The following is a 23371-nucleotide window of genomic DNA, read 5'->3' as shown; positions in this document are numbered from 1 at the left end:
AGAGACAGGCCAGGTGGTCACAGTCATGATAATTCAACTCTGTCATAAAAGCAACATAAGTAACACAAAAGTAATATACAAGCAGCCACAGGAAAAGTATAAATGAATGAACGTGTCCCAATTAAACCTGATTTACTGAAACAGGCCATAGCATGAATTTGACCCTCCAGTTCCTGCTGTAAGTGAGTGATTTGAACTTGACCTAATGAAATAACTGATAAAATAACCAAAATTGTTTTTTTTTTACGTTTTTAATTCAGGTTTTGGGTTTCTTCCCCAACAGTCCACTCCAGTATTCTTGTCTAGAGAATCCTGTAGACAGAGGAACCTGGCAGGCTACAGTCCGTAGGGTCACAAAGAGTAGGACATGACTGAGCAACTAACACACACTCATCAGGTTTTCTTCCCCCAAATTAGATATTCACAGTTGTCTTTACACTGTAAAAATGAAAGAATCTTGTCATAGATTTTTTTTTTAGTCCTTATCCTGGAATTTGAAAACTGGAGTCTATTTTTCAATGAAAAGGTAAAGATTTAGCATAGAAAATTCTTGGATCTTTTTGCTGTATTTTGTCTGTGTAGATTGTGCAGGGTTGTTGTCTGTACTATACAGCTGACCCTTAAATCACGTCGATCTGAACCACACGGGTCCCCTTACACGTGGATATTTTTCAGTAAGTATGTGCCACAGTGCTGCGTGGTGTCATTTGGTTGAATCTGCAGGTGCAAACCATGGTACAGAGGGCTGGCTGTAAAGTTAAACTGGATTTTTGACTGCCTGGGAGGTCACTGCCCCTAACCCCCAGGTTGTTCAAGGATTCAACTGTATTTTATTTTTCTATTGATTCTCCCCAGCTTCTGCCCAGGTGCTATTTATCAGTCTTTCTTTCAGCAGTTGTTTAATCCTTAGATAGTACTCACTTTACTCTCCTTTGAAACCGAACCTATATTGACTCAGATCTCTTCTCAGTTGAGGGGCTTTGGGGAGTTGTATTTAGTTTTGTGCTTTAAGCAAGATGAACACATTGCCTTTTAAAGTCATACCTTAAAATTTTTAAAAAATTTTTTGAATCTACAAATGCTTATTGATCTCTTTACATTGATGTGTTTTTCCCCCAGAGGCCACAATCAGAGGATGGAATTCCTCGGTGACTCCATAATGCAGCTGGTAGCCACGGAGTATTTATTCATTCATTTTCCAGATCATCATGAAGGACACTTAACTGTGAGTTTGTGTAAAACCGTTTCCTCCAACAAGTTTGCTGCGTAATAGAAAGTGAAGATTTGAAGAACTAGATACATACTTAATGTAACTGGTGACTTAGTTCTTGGTGATTTAGCATATATGGTTTTGTTTCATTATGTAAATTGTATGCAAAAACAATATATGATGAGAGCTTATTTTATACTCCTTTATTTAGTGATTGCCTACTCAGTGCAAGATACTGAGTTAGGCTTCATGGGGGGAGCAAATATTACTTGATGCCTAGTCTGTCCATTAGACGGAGAAGGCAATGGCAAGCCACTCTAGTACTCTTGCCTAAAAAATCCCATGGATGGAGGAGCCTGGTAGGCTGCAGTCCGTGGGGTCGCTAAGGGTCAGACACGACTGAGCGACTTCAGTTTCCCTTTTCACTTTCACACATTGGAGAAGGAAATGGCAACCCACTCCAGTGTTCTTGCCTGGAGAATCCCAGGGATGGGGGAGCCTGGTGGGCTTCCGTCTATGGGGTCACACAGAGTCGGACACGACTGAAGTGACTTAGCAGCAGCAGCAGCAGCAGCTGTCCATTAGAAGTTTAAAAACTACTAGAAGAAATTAAAAATGCAAGTTAACAATGACGAATTCTCTTTCTGTATATATACACAGATGTATATGTGTGTGTATATATATGTATAGTTTAAGGTGTGTGTATATGCACATACATGTACACTATAAAAAGTATAAAAAAGTAGCTATAAATACAAGGGAGAACTACGTTAAATATTATACAAGGAAAGTGTGCTGTTTAGGAAAAGTAAGATTTCTTCTAGCTGTGGAGTTTCTAGAAGGCTTCATGGTTATTATGATGTTTGAGCCTTAAAGGATGAGTAGGATTTGGCCGTTGGGAATTAATGGGAAGAAATTTCTATGCAAAGACATTACACGCATCAGGACTGCTGAAACAGGGCACAGCATGAAAGATCAGAAGCATAGTTTGGCTGGACCATGTGGAGTTGAAAGGGACATTGAGAGAAAATGTTTGATTTATGAACAAAGTGAAATGGTTCCCATTCCTCTCACTTTTGTTTCATTTTATAAAACTTTATCGAGTTTTTTTATTTGCTGCCTACGGTTTTTACTCTGTGAAACCAATCAATAATAAAACTGGAATGGAGAACAAAACCTATCTGGAAGTCAGTGATGATGATCTCCCGGCACAAGGAATAACCTTTGAGAAGTCCCTCTAGGACTGGGCATTGAGAAAGCAAATACTTTATTGGGCAAAGAAAATAATAGACACCATAAGACATCTTGTGAGTACAGACATTCTTCATTATGCTTGAGGTAAATAGTAAGTCTTTCATACTTTGCATCTTTACAAGTTCTGTGCATGTTTTGCTTTGAATAGAATTTGATATTATCTTTGCAACTCTGAACCCTGGAAATAGTTTATGTGAGAGACACAGATATTGAATTTAGGGAGAATATGATTATTTGACTATGTTGAGATGTAATTTTTCAGCAGAATTTCTAAACCCAACAAAATATGGTCATTTCATTCATTCATTAAATGAGTATTTATTATGTTTCTACTAAGCCCCATGTATCATTTTGTGGGAAATCAGGAGTACTCTTACTTTTAAAATTAGTTTAAAATTAGCAGTTTAATGACCATTTATAATTAACTGCTTTTGGATTGACAAGAAATTCCTTTTGAATTAGTATTAAATTCTTAAGAACATATGAGGGTTTGCCAGAAATAAACTAGTATCTAGTGTCTTTCTCTGCATCCAAGAATCAATAAATGCTCGGTTCTGTATCTGCCATTAGGGAATAACTTCATAGCTGTCAGAGTATCTGGTTGGTCTGAGAAATGGCCAGACTAAAGCAAATGGCTTGAAGCAGTCATTCATTTTATGGGCATATAGAGGCCACTGCTGAAAATATGTGACTTCGATATACCCATTTACCCCTGTATTCCCACAAATTAATTGTGAACTCCAGAAGTTTGTGGAAGTGGAAGGTATGGATTGACAGATGTACTGCTTCCCTTCTTGGCACTGCACACATGTCCTAACCCCTTCCCCAACACTGAACAGATACTGAAACCAGGACTCAGAAAGGCATGAGCCCTGCCCAGGTCTGGGTAAGGGTAAAAGCACAACTATGTTGGAGACTCTAGTTTTGTGTTCTTTCCTAAGTGACTTCAGTGCCATAACTAATTTGATCCAAAATATGTTTATCATCGACCTTGCTCTCTTGAAATTAGAGAGTTTTTGGATACCTTATTAGAAAGATGTTAACAAATGACAAAATTCTGTTATGGAGAGCTTTTTGAACTGTATTCACAGAAGGCTTTGGTAGAAATCATCAGGACCAACAAATCTACTGGCAAAACAAAGATGATCTAAAATCAGTGAAATACAGATTTTAAAAGATACTGCGTCTCATTAACGTCTCACTGACGCAGGTGGTCCCTCCCTCCTTCTTGAGCCACTGTCTCCCGTGGGCTTCTGTGGTGCTTCAGATTCCTGGTTTCCCTCTCAGCTCTTGAGCTACTCTTTCTCAGCTCCTTTGCAGGCTCATCCTATTCTGTAGAGCTGGTGAATATTCCAGGATGCACAAAGCTCGCTCCTAGGCATTTCCTTTTCTTACTCAAGTCTATTATAGGCATTCTTTATAAAAATAACATTAGTTTCACGCTGTAGGCAGACTTCTGAATGGATTTCTTCGACCCCATCTCGTTTCTGAGCTTCAGCGCCAGCTGCCTGTTCATCATCTCCGTGTATCCCAAGGCTGAACTTGAAATCTGGGTCCTCTTCCAGCATTCCTTGAGTAACTGAAGGGCACCATCACCCATCCAGTGTGGCAAGTCAGCAGCGTAGGAGTCATCTCTGCTTCCTCCCTTCCCTCCAGCATAGACCATTCACATATTTGACCACATTACTGCTGGAGTAGCCGCCTCATCTTCATCACCCAGATCTTCTACCATCACCTGGACCATGGCAGTAGTTTCTGCACAGCTGTCACAGTGTTACAGGAATATGATTGACAGAGAGATCCAGTGAGAGAGGGTGGCATTTACTGTACATTGCAAAGGAAAGGAATCTTAGGGTTGTGCTTATCCAAAGCAGTAGGCAAGGCAGCCGGTTCAGATTTCTTCCTGAGATGTGTGTTACTATTGGAAAAGCTGGCCTCGCCATTCCTCTGGGCATTTTTGTACTCTCCCATGGGGGACATTGTCTCAGGTTTCAGGCCTGTTGGACTGCATCACAGGTTATGGCTTCCTGCACTGACTTTGCTGAATCAGCTCTTTCTCCACACAGGCCAGGTTACCTGCTGCGGCCTGTGGCATCTTCACAATACATCTGTTGTGTCCACAGTGGCCGTTCATCTTTAGTCCATTTTAGTTGTTCCTCTTTACTTCCCTGACCTCTCACTATTGGAGTGCCCCCGTTCTCAGGCCTCATCTCTTTTCTGTTGACTTCCTCTGAGTATGTCTATACATTACTTCCTGTTTCATGTCTTGAGCCCTTACTTGTCCCTCTAACTCCAAACTCATATGTCTACATATCTGTAGATGTACTTGGTTATATAGATCCACAGCGATCTCTAGGTCAGTTTCTATCAGGCAGCTCAAACCTATCATGGCCAAAACAAAACTGATTTCTACCCCCAAACCTTGGTGTTTTCCCTATCAGTAAGGATTCTACTTGCTCAGGTTAGAAACCGTGGAGTTGTCCTTAACTCTTCTCTGTTTCATGCTGACACCTCCTACCCATTAGCATAGCTTGTTGATTTTACCTTAAAAGTTTGTCTCAAACATGACTACTTTTCACCAGCTTCACTGTGAAACCACCTTGGTTTGGACCATGATTATCTTTACCTTAAATTACAGCCATAGCCTCCCAACTGGTCCATCTTTCCCCACCCCTCTGTCTGTGTTCAGCACATCATCTCAAGGGATCGTTTTTAAAGAGATGTCAGATTACAATCTCCTCTGGGCAAAACTTTTTGAAGATACCTCATCTCAGCGGTACAAGATAGTGTTGTTACCTACAAGACCCTGCATGACCAACCTTCCCGTTACCCTCTCTAACTTTTTCTCCTAGACACTTGACTTTAGCCTCTGTGAGATTCCTGCAGGACACTGAGCCGGCCTTTGCCTCGGGGTCTTTGCACATGCTATGGCCAGATCCCTCCCCTCTGCTCACATGTCCTCACCAGTGAGGCCTTCTTTCCCTCACTCTGCTTGAATAGTGACCTCTTCCTCATCCCTAGCTCCCCTCCTCCTGTCTAGAATCTCACCTCCCATTTTCTCCTTCCTTCTCCTCCTTCAGTTCAGTTCAGTCGCTCAGTCGTGTCTGACTTCTTGCGACCCCATGAATCACAGCACGCCAGGCCTCCCTGTCCATCACCAACTCCCGAGTTCACTCAAACTCACGTCCATCAAATTGGTGATGCCTTAGTACAGACTATATAGTTTACTTGCTCACCGTCTGTGCTCTCTCATGAGAGTGTAAATTCCATGAGGGTAGGTATTTTGTCTCTCTTCTTCATCCCTGATTCCCTGGGTGTTTGAACACTCCTGGCGTGTCTATGCTCAGCAAATAGGCTGAGTGAATGATCACCATAGTCCACTCTAACGCTCTTCATTTGCTCTTTGGAGAGGAACTAAAGAACAAGCCTGTCCACCTGCCTGACCTCATGTTGCATTTTTGTCTTCTCACTCTGCACCTTTTCACCTGACCTGCTTCGTGTTCCTCCAGGCCCCTCTTGCCATGGGGTTTGTCCTACCTGGAGACCATTCTACTTCAAGCCCTCCCTCTCAGCTGCCTGCTAGCTCCTCCTCTGCATGAGATGTCAGTTCCAGCGTGACTGCTGCGTGCAAGGGGAACCCTCTAGTCAAATCTCCATGCTCTTCTCCTTCTTGACACTTATTTTTTGAGTTTGCCTGTCCCACAAGCCTGAAAGTTATGTGAGAGCATATTTTTATTCATCACTGTATGCCTGACAGTGTCTGGCATATGTGAGCTCTCAATACATATTTGATAAGTAGAAGAATGAGAGGTTTATGGATGGATAACTCATATAGAGAGGGAAGTGGAAGTGGCATTGGAGAGAAATAGCATGTTTTATGTGTAAGGAAAGAAGCCGAAAACTTAATTTATGAATGTCTAAGGGTTAAAAGTAATTTAAAATTTGTGAAGGATTGCTTATTGCAGTTGCATTTGGCTGGGTGGGAAGCCGGGAAAGGATGGCTAAAAATCGTTATTGTGATTAAAGAGCACACAACTCAGGGAGGCGTTAGTTAGCCCAGAGCTATTCCCTTGCACACTTATTTCATAGAGACTAAGGACAGTTGAGCAAATGAAATTGCGGTTTTCAAATTTTGAATGCTGATGGGGGAAAACAGAGTGTTCTGTAAGTTGGGTGTTCAAGCAGGCCTGTTTGGGAAGGAATGTCAGGCTTATGCAGTTGTCTGGGGATGATGGAGTTCGATTTCATAGAACTTTTGGCTTTTGAGGGTAGAACCTTCTCAGAAGAGTTAGGGTAAATAGTAAAGAGGTAAATAGTGAGGAGGTCTCAAAGAGCACTTACTCAGACAAGAACGCCTGTCTTGTCACACTTTCAGCTTTTTAACACTTGCATATGAGTTTTTGTGTCTATCTCATTCTTTTGTCTTGGCCTTTACTACAAACTACAGAGCTAAAGATACTTGTCGGTCTCGTGCCTCCAGTGTGCACTGTGCCCAGTGTTGGTATCCACAAGCAAGATGAACTTGCAGACATTTTTGTTTTTATTTATTTTTAAATTTTTTTTAACTTTTTATTTTGTATTAAGGTATAACTGACTAACAATGTTGTGGTAATTTCAGGTGAACACTGAGGGGACTCAGGCATACCTAAACATGTATCCATTCTCCCTCAAACTCCCCTCCCATCCAGGCTGCCACGTAACATTGAGCAGAGTTCCCTGGGCTGTACAGTAGGTCTTACAGTAGGTCCATCGGTTACCCATTTTAAATACAGCATTGTGTACATGTCCATCCCAAACTCCCTAACTATTCCTTCTCCCATCCTGCTCCCCAGCACTCATAAGTTCATTCTCTAAGTCTGTGAGTCGTTTTCTGTTTTGTAGGTAAGTTAATTTGTATCTTGAAATTTTTATTTTTAGAGGAATGATTTGGAGGGAACCACTCCGGTAGCCCAGTGGTTAAGACTCCGTGCTTCCAGAGTAGGGGCGTACAGGTTCGATCCCTGGTCGGGTAACTAAGATTCTCCCCCGTGCCTTGTGGTGTGGCCAAAAGATTAAAGAAAGAAAAAGAAGAAAAACAAAACGAACAGAGGAATGATTGGGACAATGAGAAAGTGAGGGTTACAGATAAACTTTGGGAAGCCTTGATCTAATCCTTCCCTGCTGCCTCCAGACAGCGCAAAGCATGAATCAGATTAACAGGTGCCTGAGCTGACAGATCTCTGAGAGGGCAGATTCCACAGCTCCTATTTGAGAACTTCTCCATCACTGTCGTAAACTGGCTGTGTGGCCCTGACTTGCACTCTGGCTGCTAGCATTTGCCTACCTTTGCTTCAGTTCTCTCGGGAAGTGGAGGCCATCTGGCCACCACTCTTGGTATGAGAGACCTGTGAGGCACATCACTGACGTTTTTAATAATACGTTTGTCTTTCACCCCATGCTCTTACATTAAAGTCCTCAGGAAAATTAGTGAGACTCTCCTGTTTACACTAGGGGGCCCTCTTCGGTAGCTCATGTCCAACAGCTGTGGTTTTTCTCTTTAGAATCAAGAGTAAGTAGAAGTTGAAGGAAGAGTGCCAGAGTGTTTCTTGGCTTCTTTCAAACTAGTAAACCTTTTTCTTAGTAAAATTTGAATTTGGAAAGACTGCCTTGTTGAGATAATAGGAAACATCCTGGATCCTCAAAATCACAATTTGCAATTTGTCGATCCTTGCCATTGCTTCAGGAACTCAGCAGTCTTCCTCTCAGCTTTATAGTGAGCCCTTAGTACAGCTTTCCTTGCTTTTTCCGGTGATTGAAAATTAAATTTTACATTTTTTTTTTTTGTGAGTGGGGATAGTGTGGTGTTTTAAAAAAAATGTTGGTAAGGGCAGGTTAGACTTAGTAAAATTGAGAGCTTTGAAGACAGTGAACAGGTATCCAGAATATTTGCATTGAAAACAAATCCAGAGGAGTTCCTGGAACTTTCTAGTCTTCTCTCCATATTAAGCATGTCTTAGCTGATAATGGCAGTGCCGAACAACAGGAGCTAATGTTTCAGTGTGTTTGTTATGTGTCAGTCATTGTGCTTAGACTGTAACACATTCACTTTAATTCTCCTTACATCCCTGTGAGGTAGGTACTGTTTTCTCTGTTTAATGGATGTGAAACTGAGCCTCAGAGAGATTTAGTAACTTATACAGGATCACTTAGCAAAGAAGTGGTAGAGCCATAGTTTGCACCTAGGCAGCTTGGCGCCAAATCATTTGCTTTTTTACAAGTACTGGGTTGGCTAAAAAGTTCTTTTGTATTTTTCTGTAAGATGTTACAGAAAAGCCTGAACAAATTCTTTGGCCAACCCAGTACATCTAACTCAAGGCACTGTTTGCAAAACATCCTAATAAGTATCTCATGCTCACTTGGGTGCTTAATGTTGGTTTTCTAGATTTCTACTAAAAATTTTTCTTCTTTGTAAAATAATAGTTTATAGCATCAGCATCTGTAAACCTTGTATCTTAGCCCATCCAAACCCATCTACCAAAATATTCTTTCTAAAATCAGAAGACTACCTTGCCACTGCTCCCATTTGACACCTTTTGGGATTCCTCTTCCCTTACAGGAAAGACAGACGTCTTTACATCATCTACAAGACTCTCTCTGCCCAGAGGTCAGCCAGCTTTCTCTGCCCAGAGGTTAGCCAGCCTCACTCACCTGCATCAGCTTCTCCCCACCAGGCTGAGATTTCTCTTCCAGTTCCACTCAGTAATCATCTTTCTTTGTCATGGCTCCTTGCTCTTGACAGAGCTGTTTCCTCTTCCTGGAAAACCCTTTCATACTGTCTTAGTCGGTTCTGGCTGCTATAGCAAAGTACCACAGACAGGATGGCTTATGAACAGCAGAAATTTATTGCTCACAGTTCTGGAGATCTAGAATCTGAGGTCAGAGTGTCAGCATGGTCAGGTGAAAGCTCTCTTCTGGCTCACAGACTTCTCACTGTACCCTCCTCACAGTGGGGAAGGGGCTAGAGATCAGTATGGGGCTTCTTTTATAAGGTCACAGATTCCATTAATGAGGGGTCCACCCTCATGACTTAATCACCTCCTGATATCATCATCTTTAGGATTTTAGCATTTGAATTTCAGGGCAACTCAAACATTCAGACCATAGCACCCATTCTTCTGCCACTGGCAGATTCATTCTTTTCAGTTCTGAGTCTATAATCATCAGAGTCCACTTACCTGAATTTTTAAAAAATGTACATGTACTGAAATTCTAATTCCTTGGTTCTTGGAAAGAGGCCTAAGTACCAGTGTGTCAGAACTACCTAATAGTTCTGATATAACAACCAGATCAACAAGCCTCTGAAATGTTGCTCCAGGTCAGGTCCCCTCCTTTGGAAGACCTGGTTGGAGAGGAGTGCGTGTGTGTGCTGTGGCCTGTGCTGTCACCTTGGCCACCTTGTGTGCAGCTTCCCTTGGAGACGGGCAGCTCTCAGAGGGCAGCCACGGGATGCTGGTCATCTCAGGATCTTCAGCTGGCAGTGCGGGGCCTAGCCTAGCATCAGCCTCCACAACTGTTGCTCTGAACTACCATATTTCAGTAGCTATTGGCAAACAGCGTGATTTATTCTGAAATACAGTTCAGCAAATGCCAGGAATGGAGGTTGTCATTTAAAGAACTGCCTTTCTTCAGACTTTCGTGTTTGAGTAAAGAGCAAGACCTTACCTCTTTTCATCTCTTCTTCTAAATATAAACTGACTCTAAAAGTGTGGATGATTTATATCTTCCTTCTCCCCACCCCTGACTTTTGGTTCCAGCTTTACGTTTTGGCAAGAACTGAAAGATCTCACTTTCTGCTGGCCACCGGTTGGTGCTTTAAGACCCATCGGGCGTATCTTAAATAAAAGGTAGTGTTTCTAACCGGTAGCATTTCTGTTTCCATCCTCACTGCTGTCCTCTGTCCCTGTCGGACAGCATCACTGCGCAGCACTGAACAGGGAGCCCTGACCCTGGAAGGCAGCAGCTGGGGCCCAGTAACCAGTGATGTGTTACGGTTTGTGTGCTCATATGTGTGAACATCAGGCTTGTTGATTCTAAGGCATGAAGTCTCCATACACACAGCCCATATTAGAGTTTTCTCCTCTCACCAAAAGCATATACTGAGAACCCAGCTCGCTGAGCATAGCTATATTCTCAAAATAACCCTCCTGTTCTCCAACAGCCTATACAGTGTGAACTTCCCCCCACTATAAATCCAAACTAAAAAAGATGTCTCCTTTCCAGCTCAGGTTTTAGACTAGTGGGCACATAACCCTGTTGGTTGTGTTTTTGTTTTTGGCCGCACCGTGCACCTTGTGGTTTCTTAGTTCCCTGACCAGGGATTGAACTTGGGGCCACCACAGTGAACGCGCTGAGTCTTAACTACTGGACCACCAGGGAATTCCCTGATCCTGTCTTCTTTGAATGTTATATTGCTAGGCCTTTTTAATTTTGAACTTCTCTGTGGGTATTAATTTTAATGAAACACTGTGTTGAAGAAAAGGTAGAGTTAGGGGGAGATTGGAGGAAAGGAGCAGAGACAAGCAAAGAATAATAATAGTCTGTAACTCAACAGCAAGCATGGCTTATGAAGATCAAGTTGTGTTTCTGCTTCATGAATCATTGTCAGACAAATTAAGAACATATTGTTTCTTATTTATCTGTTGTCAAAGATGCAATCTCAGGCATTGAGAATAAATCTTGATTTTCATAAGCTCAGTTGACACTCTGGAGCCACAGAGCATAAAACTTGCATCTAATAAGCAAAGTGCGATGTGGAACAGCAGGGGGTATAATACCAGCATCACTTGCAGCTGTTTCCTGCGCCTTGGCCCTGGCATCAGGGATTCCTTAGCAGGAATTGTACTAGACCAAGGGTTTGTTTTATCTTTGTAAGAAAAATTTCAAGTTTTAGGTCCATTATTTCCCCAGATCGTACAGACTGGGGATAGTTACTTTCAGCTTTTGTTTGGTGAGTTCTCATCTCTGTGTCTATCTACTTTCCCCGGCATCCCTCCCCACCTTCCCCTAGTGAGTGATCAGTGACTGTTAAATTCCTACGGCATGCTTGTTTTATGGGCATCTCTACTATGGACTGGTTGTACAGTTTTCACGCACTGTTTAATGCTACTGCTTAGACAGTCCTTAGAGGATTCCTAGCTGAATGAAATTCCTAGTAGAAATTTTCGTATGGCATTCCTGAAGTTGAAATATGAAAATTATATATTAATTTGATTAAAAATAAAGGATCTCAGCTTGAAAAACTGTGAGTCAGGATATATGGTATAAATCTTTAAAAGAACAAAAGTAACAATGTAAATTAATAATTTAAATATTTTAATTAATACCAAAGCATCACTTCCACAAATCCTGTATTATCAAAATTAGCATCAGTGCCGTACAACATGAAGTTTATTTTTGACTTTTAAAGAGTGTTCCTTTAAAACTAGTGTGCAGTGACAGAAAGCTGGTCAAGTTTGCCTGGTGGTAGATGGATTGGATTGATTGATCACCAAGGGGCCAGGGTACTTGTTTGGGTAATGGAAATGTAGAAGCTTGTCAGAACTCATTTAACTATACTTACTCCTTGGAAGGAAAGTTATGACCAACCTTGACAGTATATTAAAAAGCAGAGACATTACTTTGCCAACAAAGGTCCGTCTAGTCAAGGCTATGGTTTTTCCCGTGGTCGTGTATAGATGTGAGAGTTGCACTGTGAAGAAAGCTGAGCACCGAAGAATTGATGCTTTTGAACTGTGGTGTGGGAGAAGACTCTTGAGAGTCCCTTGTACTGCAAGGAGATCCAACCAGTCCATTCTGAAGGAGATCAATCCTGGGTGTTCATTGGAAGGACTGATGCTAAAGCTGAAACTGCAATACTTTGGCCACCTCATGCGACGAGTTGACTCACTGGAAAACACTCTGATACTGGGAAAGGTTGGGGGCGGGAGGAGAAGGGGACGACAGAGAATGAGATGGCTGGATGGCGTCACCGACTCTGTGGACATGAGTTTGAGTGAACTCCGGGAGTTGGTGATGGACAGGGAGGCCTGGCGTGCTGTGATTCATGGGGTTGTGGAGAGTTGGACACGACTGAGCGACTGAACTGAACTGAACTGAAAATGGGTGTATTTTGCTGGATGTAAATTATACTTCAATAAGTTGATTTTTACTAGTTTTAATGTTTCTTCTTTTAGTAACATTAAACTTAATGGAATCTTTGACCTTTACCATAGTACAGCCTCTCCCTTAAGACTGCTCACTGCTACTAAACAACTAAATGAACTATTTAAAGGTCAGTTAGGTAAAATTCAGGAGCAGAGGAAGTTATTAAGAAGCTGGAAGCCTGTCGAGTTTGTCACTGCTGCCTGAGGGTGGTGGTTGAAAACATAAGCCATTGCTTGCCTAGATGTCCCTGTCAGTGAGATGGTCTAGGCTGATTGGACCCGACACAGGAACAAGAGAGAGACCAGAAGTGAAATGGTTTCTAAGTGTATCTCAATTCTGTTTGGCCAGCTGTTGCGAAGCTCTTTGGTGAATAACAGAACTCAGGCCAAGGTGGCGGAGGAACTGGGCATGCAGGAATACGCCATCACCAATGACAAGACCAAAAGACCTGTCGCCCTGAGAACCAAGACCTTGGCCGACCTTTTGGAATGTGAGTCCTACAGAGAAAGCTTTTCTCTTAACCTGCAGATTCAAAGTTTGCCACTTCTCATTATTATGATATTCTGGCTAAATAAACATCTTTTCTATTTTAATTGTTATTTATGCTTCTCTCCAAAGCTTGTTTGAAAGAGAATAATTTGGAATTAAAACATGTGAATAATGGATTTATGTTCCATCTGTGTTCACTGGTGCCCCTGCCCCCACACCCCTCCGTCCTGAAGCTTAGCTATCAAATCTCTTTGTGTGAAACAGTAGCAGAATGTGAAGACCGGTAATAGTGAATCATAGCTGTTTTTTTGCCACCAGCAACCTTTAGATATGGGCATAGAGGAAAGAAGGTGATTTATTCACTGAATACTAGAATTATTATCTATTTCCGTGAATGAACTCAAAGCTCTATGGACAACGTTGTCATCTTTTACAGTTTCTGATATGGTCTTGTAGCATTATAAGTAATCCTGTTAAGCTAATTAAAGGATTATAGGCACGATTTTATTGTTTCTGATACTACTTTAAAGTAAGTGGGCCATTCCCTGGGCCTTGGAACCTTTTTTTAAAATTTAATATTATGGTATTTTTGACAACTGCAGTTATACACAGATATTAAAGTCTGCCATGAAAATCAGCTGATTTACAAAGTGTAAAGGCAGTCTACTAAGGAACTTAAAAGAATCTCTTTTTCAATTAAAGAAAAGTAACTTAACATGAAAAGTACAAAAAAATTAAGTTGAGTGATCAGTCTCAGTGGCCTTTGTTTTTGCTCAACAGAAGCTATTTTTAACGCCTTCTTTAAAAAACTCAGACTAGGTGGCCTGTGCCATTTGTTTACATGGTTAAGATAACCTTTATAATGAAGTTGTCTTTGGGGTCACCATTTGTTAATGCACATTTGGTTATGTTGTCATTAAGCCCAGTATTTATTTTTCCTCCCTTGCGGCAGATTGAATCCATAGATGGTCCCATTTCTGTTCATGAAATGTGACACAGACCCTGTCAATGGGTGATCTCAAGGTTGGTGTTAAGAATAGCAGGCCTTCGGATGTGCTTGTTCTGGCCTTGTATCTGATCTTCAAGTTTTATTTTGATTTATTTGATGTTAACATGGTTGCATTCCCTGATGTCATTCTTTCCCTTCTATATACAGCAGCATTTTGTGTATCGTTTTAACTAATTGTTCATTTAGCCCTCAGACAAATGTAATTTGGTCTTTGTGGTTTTTGCATCTTAATCAGACATCTCTTTTGCTGTTTCTAATGTTAGTGATAAAGAGTAGTTCTTGTTTGAAGCAAGATGAAATGGTAATGCTAAAAAATAAAGAGGGCTTGGAAGTTGAAAACCTTATTAAAATGTTTCTTAAAAGGCTCAGTCTCATACTCTTTCTGGTAAATGGCAGTGCATCGGGGCTTATGTTACCCTTTCTCTTTTTTAGCATTTATTGCAGCGCTGTACATTGATAAAGACTTGGAATATGTTCATACCTTCATGAATGTTTGTTTCTTTCCACGATTAAAAGTAAGTTCATGTAAAATTTAAATTAGTTGTTTGCTCTATGCTTGGTGATTCTAGAATCCTTTACTAAAAGTACTGTTTGGGGGACTTGCTACAGGAATTCATTCTGAATCAGGATTGGAACGACCCCAAGTCCCAGCTTCAGCAGTGTTGCCTGACTCTTAGGACAGAAGGAAAAGAACCAGACATTCCCCTGTACAAGTAAGTACGTGCTGCCCGCAGGCTGTCGGACCCGGGAAGCCTCGAATAACCCTCCGTGTGCCAGGAGGAAGAGCTAATTGCTGTGCCGCAGTGGTGATGATAGCCCTGGGGGGAGATGCCAGCACTGTCACTCTCTGGGCCTGTCAGTCTTTTTGTGCTAAATAAGTAGGTCACATTTGATTATCTATGCTTTCTCCATCTCTAAAATATGGTGAACTGCTCCCTGGGAGAATGATGAGGAGATCAAGACAAGAGAAATTTGGGTTAAATTGTTTTCATATACATTCTTCTGTTTGTCTTCTTATTTCTCACAACCCCTGATACCTGCACACCTAGACTAGACGGCCTGTGCTTGTTTATTTGTAAGTGTACTTGGGTGTCTCTCTTTCTGAAGCCCTGCTGGCATCTGTCCCGATCGCCTGACAGGCAGTCACTGTGGGAAGCCAGGCCGTTCATCACCACGGCTGTGTTATTCAAATATTTGGAACTTTTCTTTCCAGGATGTGTCCCAAAAGCTGTGTGAACATTTGAATATCTTTAGTGACACATCTTTATCCTTTGAGGAGTAGCCAGAAGTCATTCAAAGGAAACGCAGGTTGCTACACACATAACACCGGTTTTGATGAAAACGGGAGGCTTGACTCTGAAGTTGAGTAATTAGCTCGAGACACTCAGAAGGTGGTTTCAGAAGCTGGTTTCAAAGAGGAATTATAAAAGGGAGGGATTATCAAAATAAGTGGGTTGCCTCCCAAGGTATGGTCTGGATATGTGTTTTTAAGGATGTTTAAATATCTAGCTTTAGACGGTTCCCCCGTCTCTGTTCACACATGCGTACAAGTATACACATTTGTTTGTCTCATATGAAACAAAAGCCTCACCCCCCGCCCCCCCACTCCTGTGGACTTTCTCAGACTTCACAGTACTCAAGGGAAAACCCCAGAGTGGCAGCCGGGAATTTTAAATCCTTTTTTATGTTTTTATTTAATAGTCACAACACGTTATAGGCTTTTTCACTAAAAGAAAAACTGAGGCCAAGAAAAGGTTGAGTCACCCCACAGCAGGCTGCTATAAATTGTCCCAAGAAGCTGTCACTGCTGAACAATGTTTGCTTTATTTATTGGGAGAAAAACCCAAATGTTTAGAAATAGCACTTTAATATGTGTCTAATAAGCATAATGAACATCCAGACTGTATTACGTGAAAGGCTCAAAGTATCTCCTCATCAAAGTGATAATTAAAGTTCAATAAATAAAATGAGGGTGATAAACTTCTCATAGTGCAGGCATGATTACTATAATAAGTGCTACCTTTAAGAAGCCATCCGTGTACTTTCATCCCAGTGAGTACAGACAAAGGAAATGACTGCCCCCTTCTCATAAATCCCCCCATGAAAGCGTGTGACGAGCTTGTTCTTTTTTATCAAGATGATGGGGTTGTTTTACATAGTTTTTTTTTCAAGATTACTGTGTTCATCCCATTATCTTTGCTAGCTACTTTTAATTTCCCTTTTCCATGAAGTTATCAGTTTTATCACACTTGAAATCTGCACCCTGTCATTAATATCCAGAGTACCCTGTGTTTTGTTTTTTGGCAGTTGAGTTGTGTACTCCGATTATAACATACCTTTGAAATGATCTCTGATTTTTCATTAGAAAGAATCCATAAAGGATGTGATGCTCTTCAGACGGGGCTTGCAGTGTATTACCCAAATATTTGTGATTTTTAGCTGTGATTAGCATTGAAATACAATGAACAGACTGAAATGGCTAACTTAAATTTTATAATACTTGGAATAACACTTTGAAATTGTTTAAAAATATTTTATACTTTACTGTTTGCCTTCAGATACTGTTCATAATGGTTTAAGGATATATACACACACACACACACAAAATTCACTATAGAATTTGAAAAATTTCCTACTTCAAAGCTGTCTATATTTGTCATATTAGCAAATCAAAACTGTACTCCTTTAGTTTTCTTGTTATTTTTGCCTTCCTCTCTCTCAGCAGTAAGTCACATGGTTTTTCGTGGAGTTATGTATGAGCAGTAACAATTAAGTAGCACTTTACATAATTACTGCTCTTTCCTTTTCCTTTCAGGACTCTGCAGACAGTGGGGCCATCCCATGCGAGGACCTACACTGTGGCTGTCTACTTCAAGGGAGAAAGGATTGGCTGTGGGAAAGGACCAAGGTATGAGAGGACGATACTTTAGGTTTCTTCAAATGAACATCCTGTGTGTCCGAGAATTAATACCTGCTTGGTATTTCCAAACTCTGCAGCCTGTCTTTTTGAACTTAGAGTATAGAGTGTTCAAGGGTAGTAGCAAAGTGAATCTCAAGGCTTAATATCCCCACCAAACTCAGCCCCAGGCTCGAGAGTCGGCCTTGAGCAGTGGAAATGCCATTGCATAAGGGCTTTGGCTGCCTTGAGAAAGCACATCAGCAGGTGCACACACAGGTAAGGTCTGTTCTCTGTTGCAAGCATTTTATGAAACATGCCGTGCGTGACACAGCCGTTAGACACTTGATCTCTTATTACTATTCACTTGAGCTTTGTGGGAATGCTCACATCTTCAGGTAAAAAGAATTTCATATGTTATCACCTTTCTTTGAACCTTCCAATTTAGATCTTAAACTGAGAAGTGATTTGAAGTCTGTCTATATGTGTATTTTTTTACTCTTTGCCTCTTAAACTTTACACTGAGGATGTTCAAATTTAAGTAAGAAATACTTCAGACCTAATATAAGTGGAAGGCGTTTTATTGCACTGTTGAAAGTGTGGAACGAATAACTTAAACAGGCTTTGTACAGATAAATGACATTTCTCCATGCCCTTGTGTATATTCCTATCTGTGCAATTCAGTATGTGACAGTAGAAGTAATCAGATAAAATTGTATGCACCAAACATGAAAACTAGCCTGAATAAATTGGAGCCATATTTTGTGTTTTTGGGAAAAAAAATCTTTAAAGTGTACCTTGTCTTCATTTTCTTTAATAGTATTCAGCAAGCAGAAATGGGAGCAGCAATGGATGCACTTGAAAAATGTAAGCCTATCTCTTTTTCTATAATTATATGTTCATAATGTAATGAGTATTTTATGGATAGAAAATGGGAAAGTAGAAAAATGGTAAGTACTGATAAAATGTGATCATCTTTTCTTCATAATTATTCTCTGCACAGAGTGTAGTGTAATGTAAGATATGTATAAAATAGGCTTATAATTTTTAAAAAAGTATTCCCAAATGCTTTTTGATTTTCATTTTCCTATTTTGCATAGAGTCCCACTCTCAGCACAGGTAACCCATGTGAGTGACTTAGTATATTTCATTCTATATATTTCTCTATAGTTCTAAAACCTGTGAAGGTTTTTTCTTTTTGGCGTTTGGCCGCTGTTTAATTAAAGTGGGATATTTATGTACTTCTCTGCATCCATCTTTTCTTGCTAGATAATACATCATGGGCAGCCCTCCAGGTCATCGTGGGTCCAATGCATTCTTTCTTAAGGGCTGCATCATATTTCATGCTGTGGATATGCCTTTGTTCAGCTTTTAAAATTTTTGGTGGATATTGTTTTTGTGTTTTTATCACTGTTGATACTAAAAGTCTCTATATTGGTGCTTTTAGTTCTGGGGGATGGATTCCCAAGGGTAGGATAGCTGGGTTGAAGACACTTAAATTACATAATTGACCCTGTAGGGAACTGCAGAGTCTTCTGTAAATTGAAGGCTTAAGCGCAAGGAAGTTTTCTTCTGAGGTATATCGTGCTGCCCAGCAAAACCTGTGGGCAGAACCTGACAGTGCAATTCCATCAGGCTTCAACTGCCAGCTCAGCGTGGGCGAGAGCAAAGTGTGGAAAGCAGAAAGTGAACAGGCCCTGGATGCTCAGCCTGGGAGAAATTCCAAGACAGGCAGGAGGGCCAAGTAGCCATGCGGAAAACTGCAGATGAGAGCTTGGGGGCCAAGGGGAGGGGAGTCCTGGGGATAGAAGCTGGTGTTCCCAAGCTCCCAAGTCCATGGAATCTTCACTGAGAGTTTTGTTGACTCTGTTGAGGAGCTTTTAAAAATCCATTATATATATGGATTTTATTATTTATTTTATTACAGTCACATATTGTATTAAAAATGAGACTCCATTTTTCCACCTGTAAGATTGTTAAAGGTGATCTTTGGAGTTTTCATTTGTTTGCTTTCAGCCATAAAACAGTATTTGGAGAGATGGCTGATCCTAAGACTGGCCTGCACTTCTGAACTGGTGGGAGAGAAAAGTTTAAAGTGCTGGAAAGCCGTTTGACAGTATGCATCAGCTCCTGAACGATGTCTGTACCCTTTGATCTAGAGATTTCCTTTCTAGAAGTCAAATCTAAGAAAACAATTGGCATTATGAGTGAAAGTTTCCAAAACCATGATGATTGTGACAAGTTGATTTATAATAATTAAAAAAATCAATCAGTCCTTCAAGCTGTGTGTTTGAACATAGATAAATTATCCCAGAGGTTGATGAACATTTTCTGTTAAGGAGCAGATAGTAAATACTCTTATCACAATTACACAGCTCTGATTTTGTGGCCATAGACTCAGGTAGAATACAGATGGCTAGTGTCTGTGTTCCAGTAAAACCGTGTTTACCAAAACAGGTAGAGGATTAGATTTGTCCTATAGACAGTAGTTTGCCAACCTTAGCTTTGTCCAAATGTTGTAATATAAAAATATCTTTGAAGAGTAATGATACGGGAAAATGCTTATACTACTAGAATAAGTGAAAAAAGTGTATCCATCAAAGTGTGCTTATAGCTCTACTCTCCCAGTGTAAGTTGGGCTCAGGGAATTTTTAACTGTTTGTGTGTCTAATTCATATATGTACACATTTACATTGTGTATATGTGTGTCAGGTATAAATTTACTTCATAGGAAAAGGGCTTAGTATAAGGATGTATTCTAAAAGCTTATCTATGGTTATATCTGAGTTGTTGGGGTTATGCTCTTAATACCTGAAACCTGTGTTTCATACAGTACGTAAGGAATCAATTTAATGTACTTGGAGAACAGGATCTGACTGCTATTTTATTTCTAAAATTCAGATGCCATTATGTTTCTTTTTTGCTTAAAGTCAGTCACTGATTTTAAGTGACTTACTCGCCCTTCATATTATTTTCCCACCACCCTGTCGCTTCCTGTCTTCCTCCCAACAGGAGCGAAGATGGGACACAGTGTTAAAAGGAAGGAGGGTTTGGGAATATACTGTGTATGTTTATTAGGCTTCATCCGTAACAAAATCAAGCACTCTCTCAAATATGCCCTGCTTTCTGATTCTCCCTGTTTCACTTTTCTTAAAAATTTATCTGTTTTTAATTGGAGAACAGTTGCTTTACAATCTTGTGTTGGTTTCTGGCATACTCAACATGAATCAGCCATGGGAATACATGTGCCCCCTCCTTATTTTTAAATATGAAGTAGTACCTCTTGTGTTTAACAGACCTGTACCCAGTTACCAGATAGCGCGTGTCACCCTCATTTGTTCACGCATCCCTCTGTGATGTGTGTTGTTGAAGTGTGTGTGTGCCGAATAAGTGTGTAAGATGACTCTTTTGTGTTCCATATTTGGTTTCTTACTCCATTGCTACACTCATCACATACCACAAATAACAACTGAATTGTAAAATTTTTACATCTTAATCAAGATTTCTACCCTTTGATATTTGAACAGGGTCAAATATCAAACTAAATATAGCTTCAACTGTGCTACTGAGTGACATGTTTCCCTTTCACCAAATGAAAGTGCTGTACTTGGGCTGCTATTACTCATTAGCTTGGGTCTCTTGAGTAAACTTCACAAATTGAATTATCAGAAATGGTGACTTAAGATGTGACCGCCTTCCTTTTGGCCATCTGATCTTTTTCCTCTTTTCCGAAAGAGGAAAATTGTTTGTAAATAATGATGTGATAATATTGTTATTTGTTTGAAGTTTTGGGTTTAAGCTTTGTAAAAATATACAACTCATTTTTGCTACAGCCTTTAATCTCTCCCTAAAAATCACTTGTTGCTAGGAGAACTGTTAAAACACCTAGCTGGAAACTTGCTGAAGTCACACGCTATGTTTTAACAACTGTGTATTCCGGTGCCTTTTATGCTTGAGTTCACATCCGATATTGAAATCCAGAACCAGGTGCCGATTTAGACTTCCACTGTGTTCCTGAATGATAAAAGAAAAAGAGAGGAAAATGAGCAATTTTTTTTTTCTCTTGCCTTACAAAATGCAACTCTATATTTCTGTGAAATACACGTTTGCTTGTGTGTTGCGTTTAGTTTGCATCATTCTGTACACTGGTGGCTCTCCTTTATTAAGTGTAAAATATATCTCCTTGTGTCAGATAACTTTCCCCAGATGGCCCATCAGAAGCGGTTCATTGAGCGGAAATACAGACAAGAGTTAAAAGAAATGAGGTGGGAAAGAGAGCATCAAGAGAAAGAGCCAGACGAGACCGAGGACATAAAGAAATAAAGGACGGCACGGACGGAAGTGGTGGTGTATCTGCTTGCCTCGTAACCGTGACTGCTGCCCGTTGAGACCTCGCCTAGTTTTTGTGGAGAGACTGAATGAAGGCTGCCCATTGAAATAAAACACAAAGTCACATCATTCTCCTTTTACTGATCTCATATTTGTTTTTATTACAAAGTATTTGCTTTCTATTTAATGTAAAACTTCACTTGGGTAAATGTGTGTATTCCCGTTTATTTTGCTTTTAAACAATAAAATTAAAAATGTGTATTCTGTGCGGAATAGATCCTATTCTTTCTATCTTTCTGAGATTGTGACTCCAGACTTTCAGTGGATTAGCAAAAAAATCACTTTCCCAGGTATTTAGGTTATACTCTCTAAACACCCATACTGCCTGAAATCTCTGGATTAATCTCCATTTTCAGCTTTCATCTTGGTGTTTATCAGGTTCTCAGCTGCAAACATTATGCTTACCCTCACTAACCAGTGAGTCCTTTGTAGAAGGAATCCCTTTAACATTTAACTGGCTAATGGCAGGGGGAAAGACTGATATTTGAGTCACATATGTTCCTTGAATCACTAGAATCAGGAGAAATCATGATTCCAAGCCAGATGACACTTTAAATCAGGTGCTCTTACCCTGGGGTCAGTGGACCCTTTTAGAAATTTATAGACAGACTTCAGGAATGTCTCAGAATATCTTGAAATTATGTTGGATTTGGGGAGGGAGTGGGCAGAAGGAAGAGGAGGGTTCACAGCTTTTGGCAGCTCCAAGCAGCTCCTTTATTCAGTTCAGTTCAGTTCAGTTCAGTAGCTCAGTCGTGTCCGACTCTCCGCGACCCCATGAATCACAGCACGCCATTAGGTCCCTGTAATAAAGGGCATTGCATTAAAAGATGTACCATCTTTTTAATGTTAATTTTAAACTGAACCTCACTGGCTTCTTATTAATAAACACAAAACTTTTTTTTTTTTAACAAATGTGTTTTTATTCATTACTCTTAACAGATACCTAGTGAGTGTCTGCTATGTGTCCGGCATTGTTATAGGCCCTGAGGCTATAGCAGTGAAAAAAATAAAATTCCCTGCCCTTGGGGGAGTATGCTAGTGAAGGAAGACACACAATGACAGGAAACAAAATGTGTTATGTCACAAGGTGACATAGATGATGGCCAGGATAAAGTAGGGAGTAACATGGTGCCGCTTTCAATCAGGTGGTTGGGGAAGCTCCCCAGAAGGGCATCATATGAATTAAGATGGGAAGGACAGGGACCCATTAGCTATCTGGAGGGTTTCTTTTGACACTTGATCTTAGCCAAAAGGCTGAGAAGGGATGGAGGGTTTCTTTTTATGTAACTATCAAATGGTACATATTCGTTGTTGAAAATTTGGAGAATAGATTATGTGTTTCTTTTACTAGCAGGAGAAAGAAACAAAGGTTACTTTGGAAATATTGTGGAGAAAGTAGAAATCATAAGCTGAAAAAATAAGTCATGTATGAATCTGTCATCCAGAGATTTTTATATTGTCAGATCTTCTATGTATACACACATGCATGCACATGTGCTCAAGTGCACCTTCACGATAGGATACCCTGTATGTGATTTCCACATCCTTCCTTTTTTATTAACTAATAAATCATCTCTCAGTGCTGAATACACATTTATATTCATGGCTACGTATTAATGTGGATATTGTATGCCAGGTTATACATTTATTGGCTAATCTATTGAAAAAAAATGTGTAGGTTGTGGGTAATTTGTTGCTGTCAAACTACTGTCACATACACACATAAATACTACTGTCACACATGGACATACACACTACTGTCACACGCACATACACTGCTATCACACACGCACATACACACTACTGTCACATGCACATACACTACTGTCACACGCATGCATACACACTACTGTCACACACATACTACTGTGACACGCACATACAGAGTACTGTCACACGCACATACTACTGTCACACGCATGCATACACACTACTGTCACAC

At 40.4% G+C, this 23371-nt stretch overlaps 1 protein-coding gene across 5 annotated transcripts in view; it reads left to right on the top strand.

Annotated features, from left to right (window-relative positions):
* DROSHA (drosha ribonuclease III) overlaps nucleotides 1-21636 on the top strand; it is a 121930-nt gene extending 100294 nt beyond the window's left edge. For all 5 annotated transcript variants that reach the window (XM_055422233.2, XM_055422234.2, XM_088827641.1 and 2 more), the window contains 7 exons: nucleotides 1120-1225; nucleotides 12995-13136; nucleotides 14577-14659; nucleotides 14754-14857; nucleotides 16960-17052; nucleotides 17861-17907; nucleotides 21233-21636. In XM_055422233.2, coding sequence (XP_055278208.2) covers nucleotides 1120-1225; nucleotides 12995-13136; nucleotides 14577-14659; nucleotides 14754-14857; nucleotides 16960-17052; nucleotides 17861-17907; nucleotides 21233-21363 — 706 coding nt within the window. In that variant the 3' untranslated portion in view covers nucleotides 21364-21636. The remainder of the gene's footprint in view (nucleotides 1-1119; nucleotides 1226-12994; nucleotides 13137-14576; nucleotides 14660-14753; nucleotides 14858-16959; nucleotides 17053-17860; nucleotides 17908-21232) is intronic.
* Nucleotides 21637-23371: the final 1735 nt, after the last annotated feature.

The sequence above is a fragment of the Moschus berezovskii genome, chromosome 18, assembly GCF_049115385.1.
Source record: "Moschus berezovskii isolate FMDL1 chromosome 18, NW_MosBer_1.0, whole genome shotgun sequence".
Lineage (NCBI taxonomy): Eukaryota > Metazoa > Chordata > Mammalia > Artiodactyla > Moschidae > Moschus > Moschus berezovskii.
The sequence above is the reverse complement of the archived record's forward strand: the minus strand, read 5'-3'. Positions and strand labels throughout refer to the sequence as shown.